Source organism: Bombus huntii, chromosome 10, assembly GCF_024542735.1.
Source record: "Bombus huntii isolate Logan2020A chromosome 10, iyBomHunt1.1, whole genome shotgun sequence".
Lineage (NCBI taxonomy): Eukaryota > Metazoa > Arthropoda > Insecta > Hymenoptera > Apidae > Bombus > Bombus huntii.
In genome coordinates, this window is record NC_066247.1 from 7,471,597 (window position 1) to 7,495,075 (window position 23,479).

A 23,479-nucleotide genomic window follows, 5' to 3' on the forward strand; every position below is an offset into this window, starting at 1 on the left:
ACCGTCGTATAAAGAATCAAACTTTTATTTCGATAAAAATCCAAACGAACAAAGATTCATTCTAGTAATTACTTGCACAGCATAAAATTTGATAAATCGATTAACAGATGACAACAGTGGCGAAAAATTTAAATAAATATTTTACAATCATCTTAAAATAAAGTTATTACCCTTTTTTATCAACAAGTAACGTATATTTAGTATCTTTTGCGTAATTTAAAATTTATTTTCAATTCGTCTTATTAAATCCATGTCTTAGTTTTGAACTAATTGTAAGATGCGGGAGTACAATTTGTAACATTTTTGCGAACAGTGCTTCTTAAATTAAAAAATAAAACAAAGCAACCGCGTGTGAAGTTTCATTATATAAATACAGTAAACCCTTGATTTTAAGGATTAATTAGAGCAACGGTTATTAAATATTTAAGAATCGAAGAAATTTTTAGTCAATATAGAAAATATAAAAAAAAAACAAAGTTGCAAGTTAAGTTCGAAGTTTATTTGAATAAAAAATCCGTCAAATCGAGGGTCTATTGTAACATTCAACATCACTTTCCGATAAAAGTAACCTCAGTTCACTTAGTAATAATATTCGCGCCCTAACCTCGCCGTCATTGATTATTCAACGCTCGAATAATTACCCGAACAAGTATTCATTTAATATTCGCTTAAAAGTGACAACACAGTCCTCGGTATATATGTTATATTCGACTAGATTATATCATATAAGTCTCTCTACTGTTTTTTTTTTTTTTCGTTTTTCATATTTTTACCTGTTTGACATCCGGACGAAGACGAAATTGTCTGGAGCCTCTAATACACGTGTATAGTGTATCTAATATCGCATATATTAATAGAAATAATCTCAATTCTCAATGGCCAAGTCAATTGGACACTATAGTTACAATAATAATCGCAATAACTTTCTAGATCTTTTCCTTTTTCTTATATGCTACTGTTCTGAAAGTTTTGTATAAACCCTGCTAAAATTTTATTTACTATGATCTTAATCTTTTAACTCTACTATAATCTTTGAATTATATTCCAATTTTTTTCTTGTTTCAATAAACAAAGAACAACGATTTTTTCGCTCTTCCTTCAAACTTAAGACATTCCTTTTTTTTATATACAATTGATCAAGTCGAAAACGACCCAAAAGACGTAGCAGGATTATTTGTTTACTCGCTGTCTGTAATCGTAGTTGCAATTTTTTGAAGCAATTGATTTACGCCAGTTTTCAAGTGAAACATATTTTATCTTCAATATGAGACTGTTCGTGTACTGTATAAAATAGGATTGTTCGTCGAAATTCTTAAACTGTTGTTTCAACTTCAAAACAATATGTGAAAAAGGTACAGGTTATGTGCGTTGAAAGCCGAAAGTAGTCTTAACAAGTACATACATATCTACTACTCGTCAGTATTTATGCTATGTGAAATGATATCGCAACGTTAAAAAAATATTTTCGACTTTAAAAGTGTATCATCTTCAGACGATGCACATTAATCGTTCGAAATATCGACAACACTTCTCCCATTCTTATTTACGTAAAAAAAGATTCTTAAGCTATGATTACGTGTTAGTTTATTATTCATGATCAGGCCTATACTTTTGGCGCATCGTCAGCGCTACAAATAACTTTTTACCTGGAAACGTTCTGCATTTTTTTCACGGTATATGTTAATAAATATATGCTAAAAGAAGCATGGTTTACATGCTACCTTCTTTATCCTATGATAACGTCGAAAATATGTATATGTCCTATTGATAAAAAATAATTTGTGCAGAATAAATATAGACTAATTAACAATAACAGCAACAATGTAAGCTCGATAACTCGTCTCGATGCAATTAAAGCAATCATAAAAGAAGTTATTCATGATACATAATAACGATATATTATTCTTTCATGATTTTGCGAAATAATATTTTAAATAAAAATATGCTATTTGCAAACTTGATTACAAAAAATTCGAACAATCAATATCTTCCTAAATTATATATGATATTGTAAATATTATACGTTTATCCACAGTAAATGCTGATATCTCACTGCTATTTTTTTGCAAAATTTTTAAGTGAAAAATAAATGATATTGTTGACAGAAAATTCCAAGATACAAGGATAGTATTTTATACTACCGTTTAAATTAACTAATTGCGACCTGTATTGCAATTATTGCAACAATTAAAACACCACTTTATTCCTGTTTCTCATGGCTACGTGATTGAAATTAATTACAAACAAGCATACGTATTAATATGTAAGTACGAATTGGTTTGAAACACGCGCACGGAAGAAACCAGAAACATTGTTACAATTTCTCAATTCGAATGATAATAAAGATAATTGTCTTTGATCAAACATAGGCCTCTCTATTTATGTCGTTACGTTATGATTGATTGTTGAATTGCGCGCTAGTTCAAATACGCTAGGCTCGGTCGGTAAATATGTCAGACTAATTTATAATTGAAACAAAGACCGGTTTCTAGAAAAATTTTCTGAATTACACTCACTCATCGACTTGCAAATACGTTATAACACTAAAAATAAATTATTTAGGGAAAACGACAGTGTAAAAATTTAGAAGCTTTTTCTCGTAATTTATAAATATAAATATATCGTCTTACAAATTGATACTTAAAAACATCTATAATTTTGCATATTGGATAAAAATATCTCTAAATTTTGGCAGCATCTAAATTCCCTGATTTTTAGTAATAACACTACTTTGTACTACTTTAATAAGTAATAGCTTAATTCCGCCTACATCAGTGAGCGAGTGTAATCAAATTTCACTTCACAACAATGAGTCTTACTCGTCTAATTTCTTGGAATATGCGAGCAAACTTGCAGAAAAAAGCGGTACGTTAGGGTCGTCGAGGATTTGATAATTCGAATAAATATTTTTACTTGATTTTTATCTTGGAAAATATCTTTCAGAGTCTAAAATTAGATTTAGATTTTAAACTTTTACATGAAACGAAAATAGATATCGCTTTCTTTGACATTAGATCATGTAGCTAAATCTTTTGTCGTTAAATACGAGCACATTGCGTGCAAGGGTTTAAAATTATGCTGCATTGATAACTTATCAAATGCGCGCGTGCGTTTGTTACATACATTTTACTTTGATCTCTGGTCTCATTCAACATATCAAAACGAATAAAAGAATTTCAATAATATTCCCTCCATCTATCTCTCTTTCTCTTTGTGATTTCGATTCTCACCGTGATGTTTCGATTACGTAATAGGGACACTTTTCATTTCATCCGAAACAGAGCATACCTAACCTGTGACACAACGAGACAATCTACAAATCTTCATCAATTGGTACATTCTCCGTAAACACAGATCACGAAGTACAGAACGTTCGAAATTCTTTCCGCACCAAACTGACGTTAAACTTGAAACTTTCGCTTCCGTTATCAAACGAACCTGTGAGTCAACTTCGATACGATTCTTTCAACAGAATCGAAGAATCGTTGACATCTCGAGACTCGCGACTCGAGAATCGTTTCGGCGAACCTCGATCATGCGTGAACTCGTCAAGGAGCTTCCGAGTGCCCTTTCCTCGTGGACACGCTCCTCCGAAACAATCCGGGAACTTTCAGCAGACGTTTTAGCACCGACAAAGCACGGTTCGTGTTCTGAATGCGAGAAGTCATCTCGATCCGGTCGCGGACCGGAATGCATTAGCGTTTTATTCGCTCGACATCAATTGCACACTGTCGTCCGCTGATCTGTGAAGCCGTCGAACGTCCGACAATGAACGAATCGGCGTTGGGTGCAACAACGAAAATGTGTGTGAGTGGCGATCTGAAAAATTTCAATAGAAATCCAATGTTTTCATCAAAACGGTGTCATTTAATATTTAATAATGTTTGCTTCTCTATCTTTCTACTTTATTCAAAGTTTGAAAAGAAGAAAGAGGTTCGTGTCTCGGATAGTTCAATTTTTTATAAAGAATTCCTCTATATTTCGACCTTGGTTTTAATCCCAAATTTTATTTTAGTGAGTGTTTCGTCCAAGATCTGCTAGTGCGTGGACTCTTCAGTAAGGCTCTCACCTAACAGACCTATACCTTAGACACAACGAGAGAAGACAGAAAGAAATTTTATTTTAGTGTTCAACGTTAGAACTACCAGAGCGATTAAAATGATCACGTAGTAATTTTTTCTATAAATTTTATAGATTTACAATAATGCATTTTTGAGGATATGAATATTTTTTTATGAAAGCTTCCTTTTTTTTCTCGGATTATATTTTTTCACATATCTTTCATTTCATTTCAACTTCTTCGATACAAGTTTTATAGTAGTTCTAGCGTTAAGTAGCTGAAGAATTGTAAATTATAGAAACTATATGCTAAACAAGTTGAATATTAATACGACGTGACATAGCTGCATGTTCGTTACATCGATGGTTGCATACGTGCAGGCGCATGCAACGATACATCGCGGATTACATAGCTGTAGGTGTACTTCTCGTGCATCAGAAATTTTGAAGCTAGTAACATTCTCGCTTTTATGTAATGAATATTATAAATACCCATGTTACATAGCAATATATTACTGAAATAATATTTATGTAATTTCCATTATACGCTGATAATGTTTTAGTAGTTTTCTTAACAGCATCAGTAATCCTTAAAATAAAAACTCATTAAGTTGTGATTTTTCTTATCAATTTGATTGAAAATGTAGAACGTGAAAGCTGTTTAAGAAAGTACGTTTATTGGTTTGCCCCTCGTTAATTCTTGTAAATTAATTCTCTGCTTGTTAGAACATTTCTGAAACATTAAAGCGTAGCAAGCGAGCCGGGGTTACTGGCCTAGATAAAAAATACGATGTCTCACGTGCGTGCATATGAGCCACGAACGGACGGCATAAAAAATCGCGCAATGCGACAAGCTGGGGGCGATTAGAATCAGTCACGCGCGTTTTCACCAACGACAGTAAATCAACCAACAAGAAAGAATAAAGGAAGTAGCGACGATCGTGCGACACGCGCTGCCCTGTCAGAGAGTCAATCAATCTTTATCTTGTCTTGATTTTATTATAATTTATATATAATGCTCGTGTTCCAATGTTATTTTCGCTGCCTTATTATTGCGTGCTTAATTGATATTTGATAATACTCTTAATCATTGATACTTGATAATAATATTGATATTTAATAATAATTGATAATAATATGTAATAACGAGGCAACAAATATGATCGTTAAATATTCCTATTAGTAGCTTCTTTTTTTTTCTTAATTCTTTTAATCCGCGAAAAGCGCGAAAGGTGAAAAGATCGCTAGTCGAACTTTCGAAATTATCGCCATTATTTTGATTTCGCGTGTAACCCTGCTCCTCGTTCGGATCAAGAATCTTCCCAATCTTTTTATTTCAAAGTAGAAGCGTATACAAAACCACAGACGCCATGAAAATACATTCTTCAGGATCCACACTATCCGCAGGTTTGATTATTTTCTTACAAGAAAATTTATAAATATTACTTAAACGTACATAGATATATATACGCAGAACGGTAATGAAAAAGCTGTATAGGATCTTTGAAAAAAAATTCTGGGGGAGGTTTAGAGAGGCGCGTCTTGGAATAGAATAGTTCCCTTTAACCGAAGGGAAATGCACCGCAGGGGCGAAAATATTTTCTACCAGCGGAAAGTCGGTGAAGAACCGATCGAAAGTCAAGGCACGCCCACCATGTCACGTACCATTAATTTATGCAGGTTAAAAATAAAGTGAAATCGATCGCGTCTGTACGTTTGTGAGCGCCGCGGGCATCAAGGTCGCCAGATAAGTGTCAATCGTGAATATATGAATTCGCTAATGTCCTAAAGAAGCGTGTCTATGTTGGGATTTCCATATTTCACTATATTGGCTGTGGTACCGGCGCTCTTCGCGTTTTCAAGGATTCACGCTCGTTCATATGGATGTGGAGTTGTTGGCTGAACGTAACCATAATTATCATCTAATTTATTCACAGATCGAAGGATTTCTGCAAAATGGGAATATGATTAGACGTATAATCCTTGGGAACGATATACATACGTCGTAGGATTATACGTTAAAAACATTCAGCGGCTATTAATGCAACCACCGATCTGGTACTATCGTAGAAGCATTTTGGATGATGACATTTTCTAGCTGCACCGATATTTGTGAATAATTAATATCTGAAATTTTTGTATTACGTGTGTTTCTGATGTGAAAAATGGCCTTGCCTTAAATTATATGAAACTCTCATATATACGATCTTTTGTAAATATGTTACAATTTTTGCTTGGTGTCTTTCATAAATAACGTAATAGTTTTGACATTATGCTATCTATCAATTAAGAAACAGAATTTAACAATACAAGTTTGCCAACGATGTAATGTGAATTAAATGAAGTTCTTCAACACTTTCCCGATCTTATACCCGATCATCAATCGTACGTATATTTAAGTACGAGATTGTTCGATTATGATACTTGTGCGTGGGGACATTTATATCTACCCTTTCTACATTAAAATAAGGATGCAAGTTCTATTTAGATGGATCTATTTAGAGTGACCTTGGTGGCGGCCTTGACGCCTGCATCTATCGATCTTCCTGTGTGAAATTCTAATGAGACACTTGATTTATTTTAATTTCCAAGTGGCTTCGATTTTGCTCCTGTTCCGCTTAATGCATTGTCCGTGTCGTGTGTCGTTTCGGGGCTTAAAATATGACAACACGCGTATACCGACCGACTAATAATTTGCATAAATATCCGCGTGGGCTAAGGGACCTTGTTATTTTCAGATTGCTAAAACAAACGATACTTTATTATATTAGTATTTTGGTACTTTGGAGGATGATATTTTTAAATAAAATGGTTGGCATATGTAACACATTACGTTGGTATTTATAGCGATATTCTATGGAAAGAGATTATAATTAAAGTAGGATAAAATATGTTAGAAATAGGTAGAAACTGATACAGAGGCAGTTTGAAGATCACGATAGAAAAACTGTACAATATCCATCAGACAATCCGTAGAACGTGGAAAGAAAATAATACAAGAAAGAAACAAAGGAGAAATTACTAACTTAATAACCAAAAAAAAAAAATGATTAATTTCTAAATAAACCATAAATCACCTGAGAAAACTTTAATAAGACTGTTGCAAAGATTGTGAAACGAGAAAAACGTTGGTAGATTAATTTATCAGCTCAAAAACTAAGATGCTAACTTTATATGGATGCCATAAATTACATAATAAGTTCTTAATAGTTGTAATAGCGAACGAGAGCAAGGTAAAAGTTAGCAACTTGATAACTCGAAAGTGATGAAGTCAATTTGGAACGGAGCATGAAGCATCTAGAACTAGTCAAATTCTCCACTATCTGCATCTTCTACTAATTCTTCTAGTGATAACTGAAAGCAATCTATCGACTACCACGATCGAAATTTCATTCGAAAAGCTCAAAATACCATCGAAAGGGCCCACTCAACGAATACGATTCTCGTTAACGTCGATAATGGCGAACAACCATGAGAATGGACGATTATAAGAATGTGATATATATTTATTGAAAGCATCGGACCCCAACGCCAAAGACAAGCGCCAAATTTACGTTGCCACAGCTTACGTACGCGAAGCACGCAAACGATTCCTATTGAAAAAGAGCTATCAGCTGTACGGACACATATGTGCAATATATATACACGTACACGCGTACGAGATAACACGAAAGGAGCGCCGTTGCGATAAAAGAAAAGTACAACTGTCTAGTCGTTTGGATTCGCACCTCTGATATCCGTGGATGGCTCGCTTCTGGACAGCTCGTGATCGTTGCCACGGCACGAAGTCGCCTTCGACGGGCTTTTGTAATGAGCCAGCACGTCGTTCTTCCCCGACGAACTCTGATTTTGATGAGGAAAATGGAAAGTCGTGGTGTGAGGCCACGATGCGGGCGGTGGACTTCGTACCAGGTGCTCGTGCACTTGGGCTAAGGTTAATGGATCGGTGTCGCCCAGTTCCTGAAAACGAGGATTTTCTATTTATAGAGGATGTTTCAATAATCGTTAGGCCGCGAATGTTTACGCAAATTCGTATTTTTATGGAATTAAAATTAAATTAAATTAAGGAGCTTACGTTTGTCTACGAGAGCGAAGCGAAGAAACACTCCAGCGTATTCAATTTTTATCCAGTATACGTTTTAACGACCATTCAGAATGTCGATACAAATTCGTATTTTCATGGAACCAATTAAAGAAATGGAACCATAGAGGATGTTGAAAATCGGATACCTCGAAATTTACAATTAGCAACTTGAAACTCATTTCTCTGCGAGAGGAAACCCCGAACGAAAAAATGTTACTTTTTTCTTTTTCGGTTTATTTTTGTACATAAAATAGCCGCTCGACCGATTGTACCATGATTTTGCAGATTTTACGTATATGCATTGTATCTGGCTTCTTTAATTTTTACCCAGTATATTATTCCAATTATTTAATATTCCATATTATATAATTTCTACGATTGTATCTGTAATTATATCGTTGAACCATAAAATTGCAGACTTGAAAATTCAAATTTTTATAACGCCAGTTAATTTTTGTAAATGCATAAACATCCGCCAAACAGTAACGTTACAAATGCGAAACGAAAGATTCTACGTAGGAAAAGGAATAAGTGGAGAGTCTACGACAAAAGTTTTTTTTATATCGAACGTCAGTTCGTTGTTCGAGCGTTTCCACTGTTTTCAGAAAGCTGTACTTCCTATTAAAATCAGCGCGGAATATTAATTTCTCAGGCCTTGCTTACCTCCTAACATAATTTATCAAGCAAAGTTTCACAGTATCAGGAAACTTTCGCTCGCTAGTATTAGTACTACAGTACCATAAATTTTATTGATAAGCAACCTACGTAGCTAGTTACGTATCTAGGTCTAGGTCTATTTGTAGTTTGACATTTTATTACTATTTACTTGTTAGCACCGAAATTAACTTTAAGCACAGAGATAAATTTATTCCACGAATATCACTACTGCGGTATATTACTTTCGTATATATTGTATTAAAGATGCTTTAATCTAATTGTCTTTCGATAATCGACTTTCCATATCTTGCATCATAGTGGTTTTAGAAGTTACGCCATCGTTCCATTAATAAAGTTAATTCTAACTATTAAATCGCATCCTTATTATATCACAAATTCTAACAAGATACGCGTAAGATTAGCGATCGATCTGGCTTTTATTTCCTATTAAACATCGATTCGATGTCGAGAGTCCTCTACTCGGATAGGAATACTGTAGATTAGAAAATTTGCAGTGACCCGAGATAACCAGATAACACAAGTGGTGTAATTGACGTTCCTCTGAAAGTTCAATTATCTCTGCTTTCCACTTGAAAGATACGTCGATTTTCAAGATGCAAAATTTTCCCCGAATTGCTTCGAATGATAAAACAAAGTTGGCATTTATTTACGTCGCTATCGCGATTCGCTTCCACTTTAATCTCTATAAAATAGACAGAACTTATCTGGCCAAATAATCAATTTTACGTATGCTGTTATACGATGCAATTAAACGGTGTAAAATCAATATCCATAATCCAGCAAGTTCGAGTGGAAAGTATAGAAATATACGAAAGTTTAAGAATCATCGTGTAATTTATGTTCATCTTCTCGCGACTTTATTTTATTTTCTGCGAATTTGCATATCGAGTATCGGGTTTACCGCCCTCGACGATCGAAGTTACGGAAATTCATCGAAAGCTCGACAATAGAATCTAGGTAGAGTAGATATATCAAGTCTCGTATACCAGCCATTATACCTAAGGCTTATTGTAATCGTGACTCGTCAGCTCAGGGTTAATGGATCGAACGTACCATCCCTTATAATGGACAACTGTTATGAATGATCGATAATTACCGACTAATTCTACAACCGGTAAATCGATCTCTTGCGTTTTATTCTAAGAATACCGGCCATAGAATGAATCGTGGGAATAATATCGTGATGACTCAATTTTATTGGAACAGCTAATAATTTCCTGGCATGAATTTAGCTTTTTATAGAGATTACACGTTGCTCGCGTATTGCTGAACGATGACATTAGGTCGTCCGAAAAGTTTCTTTCGTTTTATAAGGAAATATTGGACGCACCACATTTTCCATTTTATATTATTTTATCGAATTACGTAGGATCCATTTTGTTCTATCAAAATAAAGATCACAACGTTCGACAGATTAGGTCTCGTGTTTGTATAAAAATGCATCGTTGGAAAAGACGTGTCTGTAAAAGAAAGACACTTTTCGGACAACCTAATATATACTCTGATACGTATACTTTGGACTAATAATCCTTTTAAAATACATTCTTTCGCGTATATTCAAACATATGTAGTTCAAGTTACAGTTACGAGCATTTTCCAATTTTTCCAATTTTTATCCGAACGCTAGCACCGAACAATTATAGTGCTTCAGAAACTTATGCAATAACCGATAATACCACGTCAGGATTCTCGGTGTAATCCACGCGCTTCCAAGAAAAGCATTGTGATCCCTTCGATACGATATCAGTCGCCACGCAAGCAATTTTCTAAAAATTCCTCTCGTCTCAAAACCGCTTCTTATCCGCGATATCTTTTTTATTGTTCCTGACGTATAAAAATCGGTGTAAATGGGCTGCAGAATTTTCTGCGTCACCGAAGAAAAATATATTCGAATCTTTGAACATCGATCTTCGACAATACGCGAGTACAGTGACTGGAAATTTGTAATTCTTTAAAAAAAAGACAGAGAATTATTTTTGAATTTAGATATACAAAAATCCACAGAATACACCAAAGATATAAAAATATAATAAGATACGTAAAATATCCCGAATGAAGTATTCGTTACAATATCCAGTAGGTGAAACGAATTTATAGTTAGCTGCCATTTCTGAAATAACTAGAAACATCCGTGCTATCGTTCAAATATAACAAGAATCGCCTGAAAATCAAACCGCTACCTTGAGACGTCTAAAAGGCAGATACATAAAAATAGTTCCTCGATAACCCGTGTACTTTGTACATCCATGACACATGCCAAAATGGTCGCGACCTATTCTAAAAGACCGTTCTGTAGAAGAAAAGACGTATCGTTCTTAGCCAGGTCCCTTCCTCTTTCTATCGCTCGCCATCGTTATCAAGTTCACGTTAGCATTAATAATGCAAGCTGGCCAACCGATCGATGCTTCTTTCACGCTTCCATGGACGTAGACAAGGGCGAACGAACGGGAAAAATTGCTCACCTGAGACATCAGAATGGCATCATCGGACTCAGACTCTTCCAAAGACTCGACCAGACTCTCGCGACTCGCCAGTACCTGGAAAATGCGAACACTATCGTTCATCTACCTATATATGTCAAATAAGGCGTCGTTGGTCATCGAGACAGAGGAATTTCGAAGACACGGGAAATGGCGTGAATCGTAAACTTATTCGTGTGTGACTTTGAGTAATGGAGAGCAAGCGGAAGAGACTCACACCGAGGAAATCGAGTTATCTTTTATCTGTGAACGCTTGAAAGTGCAGGAAATATGAGTTGACGAATCTCTGGTAATGGAGGATTTTTATCACCGAGGCAGAGACTAGAAATTTATTCGATCGTATCGTTGAAATATGTAAAAGTGAATCCTGAATTCGCTTTATGGTCGATGTCGAAGGGCGATAGGAAAAAGAAATCTATGATTTTAAACAGTCTGATACATATTTATACCGTGGAAGAATACAAGATACGATAAGAAAAGTTGCACGATATTAGCCAACAGATATTACAAACGGAACGTTAAAAATGGAAAATGATCACATACAAATTTCACTGATCACAGTGTGAAATTCTTTCCCATTGTTATATTCTCATTTCTCCTTTAGCGTCGATCCTTTCGTTCATCTTCTTGTCTAAATATGTGTCCAAATATACACGATGATACGTGAAAAAGGATTCGAAGAACAGACAGGAAGTAATACATCTTCGTATTTCAATCGAATTAGCTGGGCTGTTATAATTTTATATAGACACAGACAGACGTTATTGTTCATACTGAAAACAGCTTATCTGTTATCTATGTTCTTTGAATTCGCTATTGGTGGAAACGCGAGTGTACTTCGATTGTTGGAATTATTGCGTTTGAAATAGAATACTAATGGTATTGGTGGATGTGAAGTGATGTAGAAAACTGGGACAGAGGGTATAGGTTTTTTTTTCCTTTGGATATAAATAGAAGAAGAAAGTGGTACGTGGTGATTGGATGGGTTAATGAGCTTTATCTTTGGATTAATTGATTTTACAGAATGTACCTCTCATTGATCTATACGTAGAATTAAATTTGTAGATTAAACGTTAAGAGTAAGAGAATTGAGAAATGAAATTCTAGAAATATTTGGAGATCGTAGAAGGTTTGCAGGTTTGGTATTTGATCTGGAATTATACAAATTTAAATTAACAGAAAACCGTTACTTTGCGAGGAGTCGCTTTTACTAATCAGCTACTCTCAGTAATGAAGAGCATAAGAAAATCTTCTTTAGAATAAATGAATTATTTTTCATTCAAAGACTTGTAAATAGCGTATCTTAGATAACGAATAATAGTATAATAGATTCGTATGATTTTTTCATGTTCCTAGCATGATGAGCAAAAGACCTAGATGAGCGAATGTATGAGTTTTATTTGTACGAAATTATGAGTCACCATACGCGGTATACTCTGCATAGGAACGAATTATGCTGGTATGGCGTGCGGGCTGCTTAATGAAATAACGAAGACTGGTTTTAAACCGTGAATGAGCAAACTGAATTGTACCGATTCGTGGAAAATCACTGTCCATTGTCTTCTTTCTTTTTCCTTTTCTACCACAAATTATCATAATTTGTCATATCGTTGTTTCAACTATGTCAAATTTCCAATCGCATCGACGACGTAAGAATTCTGCGATCGTTTGAGTTTTGGTTAAATCGTAAAAAAAACGAGAACCGGATCGTGAGAACCGTGAAAGAACCTTCCAGTACCAATCGTTCGACTTTCAGTGAAATCACGGAATCGCCATTAATCAAACCTAAACAGCTCTTTCCCCCATAAAAAATAATTACACCTCTCGCAACTTTTAGATACTGGCATTTGATTATTTCAAAGTTCTTTCATTCGTTTCTTATCTCGGTTGACAAAAAGTGGCTGAATCTTGAGGAAATCGTTCTCCTTCTTCCCTGTCTTTGTCGTTGGCCTGTTTGTAAACGGGCAACAAAGAGACTTATCGATTCGAACCTGTAGGAAAGGATTATCCTGTCGACTTAGCCTAAGCGCCTCCATATCCTGATCGATGTTTCGTGTTCTACCAGGTGTCAAGGTTAGAATGGAATGCGACGGTGACGGCTGACAGGCAACGACCACATCGACGGCTGCCACGCTCAAGGTCGACGGAATCCTCGATACCTGGTTGTCGTTTTCGCTGCCGCTGCGCCTGCAGGCGTTCGTTATGATCGCTGGAACAGAAATTATCCCACTAATCAGAATCTTGTTATAATCGTATGAATTCGAATCTCTCACGGCTGAAATTCCATCTCACATGAATTCCGTTCTAATATTATCAAAATTAATTATCGTTAATTAATTACCAAAAAAAAAAAAAACTATTTTACTTTTCGTCTATCGATCGAATAATAATAAAACATCTAATCGCGTTTGTTCGACCAAATTGCTTCTTCAAATAAAAAGAACAGATCGATGTGAATTTTCAACGATGATAGTATTTCATTATGATAGCGATTCTATTCGACGAACTTTTAAGAATTATAATATCGAGTTATTCCATTTATCGTTTAAAATGCATCAACCGGGCATACCGCATTTCATAGCGCTAGTAGAGCAAAGACAAAGTATAGTACGCTTCTTAAAATATCCAATCGATCCAGTTAATTTTCCTAATTGTCAGATTAGGGATGTTTTATAGTCGATCGTGATGAATTGGCAATATCTAAAATGGTTTTTCTTAGTAGAGAAATATACGGCGAGGGATAGCTATACGAAAGGGTGTGGTTCGTAACAAAACAAACTGCAAACACGGGTTGTTTTTTCACCTGAGGCTCCGTTTTCGAGATAATCGACATCGAAGACGATGTAACGTCTGCGAATATCGCGTTCTATACTTTTCCTTTTCTATTTTCCGCTATCGCTACGTTTAATCGTCAATTTTTCAATCGATTGAATTTCTATTATCGTTCTTGAAGAAGAACAAATAATAGTATTTTTCAAGCATTCCGTCGAATCGATATAAAATAGAAGAGAAACGATTTAGATTTTATTGGACGGTCGTTACGTAATTGGAACACGCGTGTTGATTCCTGTTATCGCCGACTTGTTATTTGTTATCAATTGCGTACCGTGTTTCACTTTGTTTGCCGTAATACTAGTCGCAATTGTTACAAACGTTTAGGCTAGTGTTTTAAGAAATATAGATTTCTCCATCGTTTGGTAATTCGCAAATCTTAATCCCCTTAGGGCTGTACGAACTATACGGTTCTCTCGTTCAAAAGCTTAGTATTTATGTCACTGGTTGTGTAACGAAGATTCGAGAAATAAAAAGTAATTGTTTGGTCGATAGCAACAGCTCGATATTCGTATGCACGGTGGACAAAGTTTGGTCTTATCTGCAACCCGAACTGCTTAATTATTTATCATTCGGAAGTCTCGTAAAGTATATTTATATTCGGAAAGACAAATGCAATAATACGACAATACGACAATAATCGAATAGTTCGACGATGCATTCTGCTTTCGAAAAATTCATCACGAACATTCGTGATTTATATTCTTTTGAAAAGATGAGAAAAGAAAAGTGAGCGAAGAAAATTGCGTTCTTGCAAAAAGCAAGGTTGACCTGTCAATTAAATTTATATATATATATATATATATATCGTCATTTTTACCTTGCTGAAATACGATAGAATATATTTTGTTTTATTTCTCATTTCTCATTTTTCACGTCATTAAAAATAAATTCACATCTTCCTATTCGTTTTTCGTGGGATTTATATTGCGAAAGAATTATCCGATTAATTTCTGGATATATCCAGGCAAAAGAAATATTTTTTACCTCTTCACTCGTCTTTAATGTGTACGTAGTACGTGCACGTATACGTGTGCACAAGCAGAGGGTATATTATGCGCGAAAGTTTTTCTCGCACGTGTCACCGCTTGAAAAACACTTTTTCAAGCGAATTCTAGGGAAAGCAATTAAGCGACAAAAAATATTGATATATTTAAGGTTCAGCTGCTGATTACCCCGGCTTTTTTCGGAAGCTTTTCGCTTTTAAGAGCTGCAGATATTTTGTAGTCGTCCTTTTCGATGCATGTCTTGCAATAAATTGCTCATTAGCTTACGAATATCGATATCAATATTTTATCAATTAGCTAGAAAGTCGTTGCTCTGAAGATATTAACTAGAAAAATTCCGATTTTAAGGTACGAACCTAGAAATAATATCCGGACAACTATGAAATCAAAGATATTTTAAATCGCTCTCACAAACGTTCGAATAAGACGTACGGGATGAAATAGATCGAAAGTAATTTAAAACGTGTCATTTTCTTTTTTTCTTTTTCTTTTTCTTTTTTTACGTGGGCGACTTTACCCTTCTATTATGAAAGAATCTCAACTTCTGGAATTCTCTGAACGAGTGAATTTTCTACAGCGATAAAACAGAAAACCTCTTATCTAAATATCTATATGCTTTATGAAAGAAACATTTTCTCGGCTTACCAGGTGTCTCGACTTTCGGGGCACGTTCCATCTCTTCGTCCTCGTTGATCTTCATACCTAACGTCAGCTTTTTCGATTTAAAAATGTTGGACAAAAACACTGCGCCCTTGCGCTTCACACGATCGTATCGTTGAGTGTTCTCCGACGACACGTGTATCATAATTCGCCTGGAAATGACAAAAAAATGCAGCTGGTTAACTGCATCGGGCCGTACGAAGAACGTGCACGTGACAAACAAAAGATAAAAGGTGAAAGAAAACAAAAGGCAGAGGAAAACAAAAGATAAAGGAAACTACGCTAAATTTATATCCCTACGTTGGCAAAAAAATTGCCAGCAATAAATAAGAAAACAGCTGATTAACTCCATCGACGCTTATTAACAACGCGTATAAATAAACCAAAGTAAAACGATATCGCCCGACAAAACGTTCCATTAATATCTGATTCGATCTGGCCGCTCTGGCACGAACTTTCCTTTCAAATCTACAGAAATGTTGGAAACGTTACTGCGGTGTTACTATAGCTCGACATAAATATTCCTGTTCATGCATATATCGATATCGTCGTACGATGGAACAACTTTTGCAAATACGTAAAGAAGAAAAGAATCTCGAACTTGTACGTAGCTACAGCTTTTTTCATTTCTATTGCAACGAATACACAAACGGATTATCCTTACGAAGAACATCTACAAACGATCTATTAAATATGTACGTCTACGGAAATTCTTATTAATACAACGTACACGATTTTTACCCGAAGGTACGACGAGCCAGAGCAGAAAACGAATTCTCGAATCTTAAGATATCCGGCACATGTGCCATTTCCTCCGCTCCTCACTTCATTTCCACTTTATCTAGCCTATCGAAACCCATCCACCTTCCTGTCAACGACCGCGTTCGTCTGACAACGCAAACGTGCCGTATCTCCGCGAAAGAACAAAAGAACGAAACGATCTATCATCGAGAATCAAAAACAAAGGAAATTTCTATTCGGTAAAAGTCCTGGCCACTCCTTGCTCGCTTTTCGTACAGAACGAAAGGTTCATCGTCGTATAACGAGCAACGTCTGTGCACTACCCTTCCCACGCCGAGTCCAGCAATTTGACTTTTGACGTCCCAGCGGTTTTCCAAATAAATTTCCTATTCTTGTGGAAGACAAATCTTCTCTTAACAACGAATGGGTTTATGTAACGATTAAATCGACTTGTCGTGTTACTGTGGCGAAGACGAGGAAGAAACAAGTGCGTTATCGGTTGTTTGGTTGGAACGTTGGCGGAGAAGAAATTGGAGAAGCGTTCACGATGAACCGCGATCGCATTGCCAACTGCAGCTGCAGGAGGGTGTGCTCCGCGGCTTCTCGTAGGATTTTGCGCAGCTGCAAGTGGCTGAAAAACGAGACGGAGGGCGAGCGATCAGGGGTGGGGGCGTGCGTGATGCGATGAAATAAGAATCAACGATGAAAAACACCACAGTAGCGCGGCGAGGCAACCGCGAAGTGTTTCACCCCTTAACGTTCGTATCTTTTCCCTTTTCTCTTTATCCGATCGTTGCAGAATCGTCGATCTTCTTCTTCCGATGGATTTGTCCCTCGTTGCTATACAGGATGTTCCAAAATTCCTAACTAAGCTTCTTCGGTACATATTATGAGTAAGAGGTACGTATTAAGAGAGAAAGATACAAAAAAGCTCTCGGTTTGTATAACACGAGAATCAACGTAAGCCATTAAAGAGCACAGAAGACTGACCGTAAAGGATCAGATTCGTTGCTCTACGAAGTTAAAGTTTTTAATTCCAATCGTTTCGATAAATCAATTTTTTCATTTTCGTCAATTTTTTGTATCGCACAGTTTAGCGTTTACGTTCTTATTTAATGTAATTTTTTCTCTTCGTGGAAGTCTAGCAATACGAGGTTTATCCGACGATCTTGAAGGCTATCGTTTCCTTATTTTCGTTGCAACGTTTTAATAAAATTTCAAACGATCTATGGTCGTACAACATTTCTGCTTGTTTGCCAGATGAACTTTTGTTGGAAATAAATTTGTATCCTTCGTAGATTATTAATACGCCGTTAAGTCATCATTGGGATAAACTGGTGCGTCTATGTTACATTTAGAAAACGATCAACTACTTTTTATAATGCGGAAAGTTTTAAAGTATAGGTCTTTGCTATCATCAAACTCTATAATGCTGTTTGTTTCAACGAATCGAACAAATAAATCACTGCTGAAAGCATACAGAATTGTAAGGTATAAGGTTAGCCGCGCGAGACACGGGCTTGAGCGTTAAAGGGTTAAAAGTGGCCCGTAGTAAGACCTCTTTCGAGATCTTGCTTTACTTCCCTTTCGATCTGTCTCTGCATCGTGACCTACATATCTTCTACTTCCTAGAAACTTGCTACGCGTTGACAAAAGAATGAGAAATTTTGTTTGATCAATGAAGATTGGAGTTTACCTAGAGAAGTGGTTGGTTTTAACAGACTTTGCGTTTTACTATATCGAGTTGCACTCAAGACGAACAGTATGGTCGAAACGATGAAAACAGAGGGAAAATAGAAGGAGGGAGCAAGAAGAAAGATGTATAAATAAAAGCAGAAGTAAAAGTACATAGTAAGATGTACATGTACAAAAAGGCTAGTCGTAGATCGTTAACGTGAACCCAACACCATCCCCGACGAACCTACTCGAACCTGCTCTTTTTTCAAGCTGTCGCTACCTTTCTGACCTACATTATCTAAACTCCACCATCATCAAACATACGAACCACCTCTCTACATCGCTTATATCAAGAAACATCTCAAACATCATCTATCAAGCTCTCTCGTATATCTTCACTACGTCCTTCATCCGTTCCATTTCGTACATGTGTAACATATACACGTACGAAAGCATTCATACGTTTTCCCTTTTCAGTCGTAGTCCTCGATGACGAAGTTTCCAAAGGTCGCCATTCTCACGAAGCCGTCTATGCAAAATCGCCCTTTCCAAAATTTCCAAACTTCGCCACTATCGCCACTATCGCCATACGATGACCCTACAGCGCCTACGTCGTCTTAAATCAACAAACTCCTCGACCAGCATCCAAGCTCCCACACCTCTCACAAGCTCCCCATAAATTCACCCTCCTCGTCGTCCTCGACCAACTGTCCAAGCTCCAGTATCGCCAATCGCGCCATCATCCCACCGATCTTTCGTATTCGCTCACGTCTGTATATCTGCTACATTTACAAAACCACCCATACACCTGGGCTATATTTACAAAAACACCCATACGCATCCTATATTTACAAAAGCACCCATACAGCCGTATAGTGGTGCCCAGTCATCGTCCTGGACGTTCGATCAAACGGTTCCATCCAGCTCGTTGCACGCAGACACGCGACTCCGGGATCTCGTCCACGAGGGTTGCAGACACGCGAGTAGTTTCCACAGTGTTTTTCCACGGGAACATCCCGATGTCGGCGGCGGATCGATCGCCGTCCACCGCCCACGGGACGTTGAATCGGGGACGTTATACGCGTGGCCACGTCACCCTGCTCCGCACACACCCCCTCCAACCCCTTGGTAGTACTTACTTCCCGGCGCTCCAGGCTCATCTTCCCCGGCACCGATCCTCCGCGCAGCACGTCGCCGGTGAACACGAGCACTGGGTCGCGTCCGCGTCGCGACTACCGCGTCCCGGCGTCGCCGCTGCGCCCCGTCGCAACCGACGCGAGTGGCGACGCCGCCCCTGGACACGCGCACTTCTACGCTCGAATCCTCCTTTCTTCCTACTCTACTCGTGCTTCTTGCTCGCAACCAGTGGAGACTTTGCACACTTGTCAGAGACGTAGAACGGAGTTTTTCACGTGGACGAGGAGGTTGGTTCTCGTTGGTTCTCCAGCCTGGAAGGGGATGCAAGAAGTTAGCAGCTAGGTTTTCACATCTTCCATTTTGGATTTTCGGCCGTTTGTTCATACAGGGTGTGGCTGAAAATGTTGCTCCTGCTAGACGAAATGGAAGGATCGGCGAGGAGGAGGTGGAAGAACTTTAGTAAAATTTGATGAAAGGAACTTTAGGTAGAGACGTCGTTTCTCGTGGAAGAACTGGCCGAAATTTGATGAAACGAACGTCGGGAGGAGAAGGTAATTTTTTATGTAGAGATAGGTCAAGGGTGTGGAATAAAATTTGTTCGTTCATTGTGGAGAAAATCCTCGTCGCTTAATGGGGTATTTATGTTTTTATATTAAAATAAAATAAGCTTTCGATAAAATAAGCCGAGTAAGCGTGCAGAGATCCTTGGAGACTGCAATACTCGAAATCGATTGCGACACGAACGTACAATCCTGAGAGTTTAATGTAATTCGATGGAAATCATCGCGGCTCGACCACGACTTAATTTTTCATTAATTTTTCGCGATAAGATCGGGCAGTCGAATAAAAGTGCATGCACTTGAAACTTAAGCGGTCTCGGAATGATTCATTTTCTCTTTTCTCGAATTAGCGTCGCTAACAAATTCTGATCTACGGATAAACGTAATTGTTACTTTATAGAGTGTGAACGAGTCGCTTCAATGACTGATTCAATTATACGTTTGGCTACCGTAAATCGTTGTTGCGTCGAATAATCTCCACTAAGAAGGACTTTCAAATATTGTTTCATCATAAAGCGAACTAATTTAATATTTATTTCATGTATCAGTTTCTACAGAATAGTTCGGCGTCTGGCTAGCTTTGCGTGAATAGTATCAAACGTATGCGCATAAATTGAATAAATTACCTGAACGCACGGTTCAAATGATTCGAGTAGACGTGCTTGAAGATTTCCATATACGTTTCCAGAAACTTAAAGAATATTATTATATATCGATAGTATGTAACGTAACTATGTATTTTGAACGTTTCATCGGTCGATCGATCGTATTTCAACAAATTATTCAATTTTGTGTGATTTACGAGTCTCGTTTAGACGAATAATTCGTGTGATAATCCCTTAAACCTATCGATAAGCTATCGGTAAGTAAAATCTTGGAAATACCCGTAAAAAATTATCGTAAAATATGTATTTTATAGATTACAGGTAAGGAATTCCCAGCGTCGAAATGATAGAAAAATTATTCCTAAAGACTTATTCTGATACGATAAGAAATCATCGATGGTATTAGTTCCCTTTTTGTAAAGACTTGTAAAACAAATTGTGCATTTAAACGGCACGCAACTTCAATTCTACGATCGCATAAATATAGGTCAATAAATTTGTAAAAATATTACAAAATTTACTGGTAAATGATCATGAATAATGACCACTTTAGCCATCGCAATTTACAAATATTTGTGATAGAGCACCGATAAATGCTACCGAGAACTTACTTAGCAAATATCTTCAAGTACTCTCCAAATCGGTTTTCCCAGTGAAATTTGATCTTCCGTTTCCACGTAGCGAACAACGAAATTTCTTCCACTGATTTTATTCACCCAGAGTAGGATAGTTCATCGTAGCGAAATCTTTCACGCCGAATCACAAAATAGGTACACGCGAATAATTTTTACAGAAATTAAAAATCTTTAATTTTCTTTCGTCTCCTCCGCACTGCTACATCGACGAGACATTAAACACACGGAGAGACGACGTTTCTCACCAAATGTCCCTATCTTTCACTTTCTATCGTTTCTTGAAATAAGTTTAACGTTAACCGTAACAATTTTAAATTAAATTGCGTCGGCGAGATCGTAGAAAGTAGCTGATGGGAGAAAACTTGTCGTCCGGTGTTCGATTAAATTTCCACATTTCGAGGACACGTTTTCCTTCGATCCAACTGCGATATAATTGTTACATCCTGCTGCCAGGCCATTCTCAATGCCACTGATTGTGAAAACGTGCTACGAACGTGCGTGTATCTCGAACGTGCAACGATAAGAAATCATCGCGAGACCATCGAATCGGAGCCCGCACGTAGCTATACGTCGACCATCGATTGCGTTCCTCCGGGCAGATTATATTCCACACGTGCTTCTCTCGATGATGTTTCGCGTCTGTGCCTGCCGCAAGTAGCGTAACGCGCCGATATTGACAAACCGGCTCGTGTCCCTCATTTTCGGCAATGATCGATTGCTTATCTGCTCGTGAGGTTTCGTGAATAACACGTTCGATACTCTTCGTAACTGACTGACGTATTCATCGGGACGATAAAAGTCTTTTATTCTTCTGCATAAAAAAATTATCGCGCAGAAATAAGTTGAATAAATTTGTTTAACGCGCATACTGTCAATGAGGCCATCGATGACGAAACAAAAAAAATTTTCGATAATGTTACGCTCTTAATATTGTACCAACGGTATACGTCGTAATTAATTTTCAGAACGAAGGTGTAGTAGTAAAAAAAAAAAAAAAAAACAATAGTAAAAATAACGAAAGATCGAATCGCGTTTGAAATAATGAGTTACATAAGTTCAGAAATTGTCGTAAGAGATAAATTAAGTAATTGTATCGAATAAGGTTGTAAGATACCGTTGATATCACAGTACAATCTCGTGTCCTCGTTGGAAGACCGGGAGTAATAACTGTCATAAATAAGAAGCGAGTCGGATTTCTTCTTCAGTGGCGGTGCAACGATAAGATGATAAAATAAATTAGTGCAATGATAAGTATGCAAAACAATGGTTAAAAATAATGGTAAAAATACCGAAATGTATATCCATTCGAACGACATATGTCATTGTAGAGGGTTGAAAGATCACTTTTCTTACGTCGAATCTGTTAATATCGAAATGTTCGAGAACACTGAATCAGTTATGCTCTGTTCATTTTTAGAAGCGCAACGTTCTATTAAAATTCGATTAAACAACGACAAGCTAGTGGCATTTTCGTCGTAAACAACGAACTTGTTATCAGTATAATGGTAAATGAAGGTAAGGTTAATGTTATTTTAATATAACGAAATAGTAAGATAACGATTATAAAATAGGACACAACGACAAGGAAATGAAATACGTAAAACTATATGGATTCATTGGTATACCTACACGTGAATATGCACAGGGTATCTCGAATATAACACACATTTAGTTAACATTCAAACATTGAAAAATAAAAAATAGTAACTAACTTATAAATATGATTTGTAAACGTCATTTTAAGGGCATAATATAATATCGTAGCCAACATTGAAACGAGTTCCACGACAGATGACACGTTCTTGTAACCTCACAGTGATAAATCAGTAAAAATATCAATGTCGTTTCGCTGCTCGACTCTTTATTAAAATTAATTCGTATCGATACTCGTCCCTGGCACCTTTTTGCTACTTGTCAACAAAGACAAGCCATTATCAGTAGCTCGGACTTCTTGCCTGGTTTATTAACGAGAAACGGAATTCGATCGTTAAGTATACGTGAATACATGGATAAAAACGACCAGAACTTTGAACATCGAACAAAGTAAATTAATACGCTGCTGTGTCATTATTTTCACGCTATTTTGATTTAAGCGAAGTGTCTTTACTCGAAGTCAGTTTAAGGTCATAATTTGACCCGCGTAAGTCGAAGTAAATAGAGTGGTTGGTGTAAATGTCAGACGTGTACTAGTAACGACCTTTAGAGGAATCACTTCTTCAAACCGTGTAAATTTGTTTTATTTTATTTTTAGTTTAACAGATAAGGAAGCACGTTGTTTTATTTTCTTCTCGATTATCAAAAACGGAATGACGCGTTCTCTGAAT

At 36.8% G+C, this 23,479-nt stretch overlaps 1 protein-coding gene and 1 long non-coding RNA gene across 5 annotated transcripts in view; one reads left to right on the forward strand and one right to left on the reverse strand.

The window, feature by feature from the left end:
• Window positions 1-19,506, reverse strand: LOC126869935 (uncharacterized). Of its 4 annotated transcripts, none has more exons than XM_050627164.1 (6): window positions 19,358-19,506; window positions 15,786-15,952; window positions 13,293-13,510; window positions 11,284-11,358; window positions 7,788-8,019; window positions 1-3,819 (listed from the first exon to the last, which is right to left on the reverse strand). In XM_050627164.1, exons 2-6 carry the CDS (start codon window positions 15,943-15,945, stop codon window positions 3,704-3,706), a joined length of 801 nt encoding a protein of 266 aa, XP_050483121.1. In that variant the 5' UTR covers window positions 15,946-15,952; window positions 19,358-19,506; the 3' UTR covers window positions 1-3,703. The 4 variants fall into 4 exon arrangements, with proteins under 4 accessions (XP_050483121.1, XP_050483122.1, XP_050483119.1 ...); XM_050627165.1 differs by lacking the exon at window positions 19,358-19,506 and adding an exon at window positions 16,865-17,120; XM_050627162.1 differs by lacking the exon at window positions 19,358-19,506 and adding an exon at window positions 16,542-17,120.
• The window catches only part of LOC126869956 (uncharacterized), a 15,323-nt gene continuing 11,348 nt past the window's right edge, over window positions 19,505-23,479 (forward strand). The window contains exons 1-2 of the long non-coding RNA XR_007691064.1: window positions 19,505-19,642; window positions 19,744-19,906. This is a non-coding gene — a long non-coding RNA (uncharacterized LOC126869956). The remainder of the gene's footprint in view (window positions 19,643-19,743; window positions 19,907-23,479) is intronic.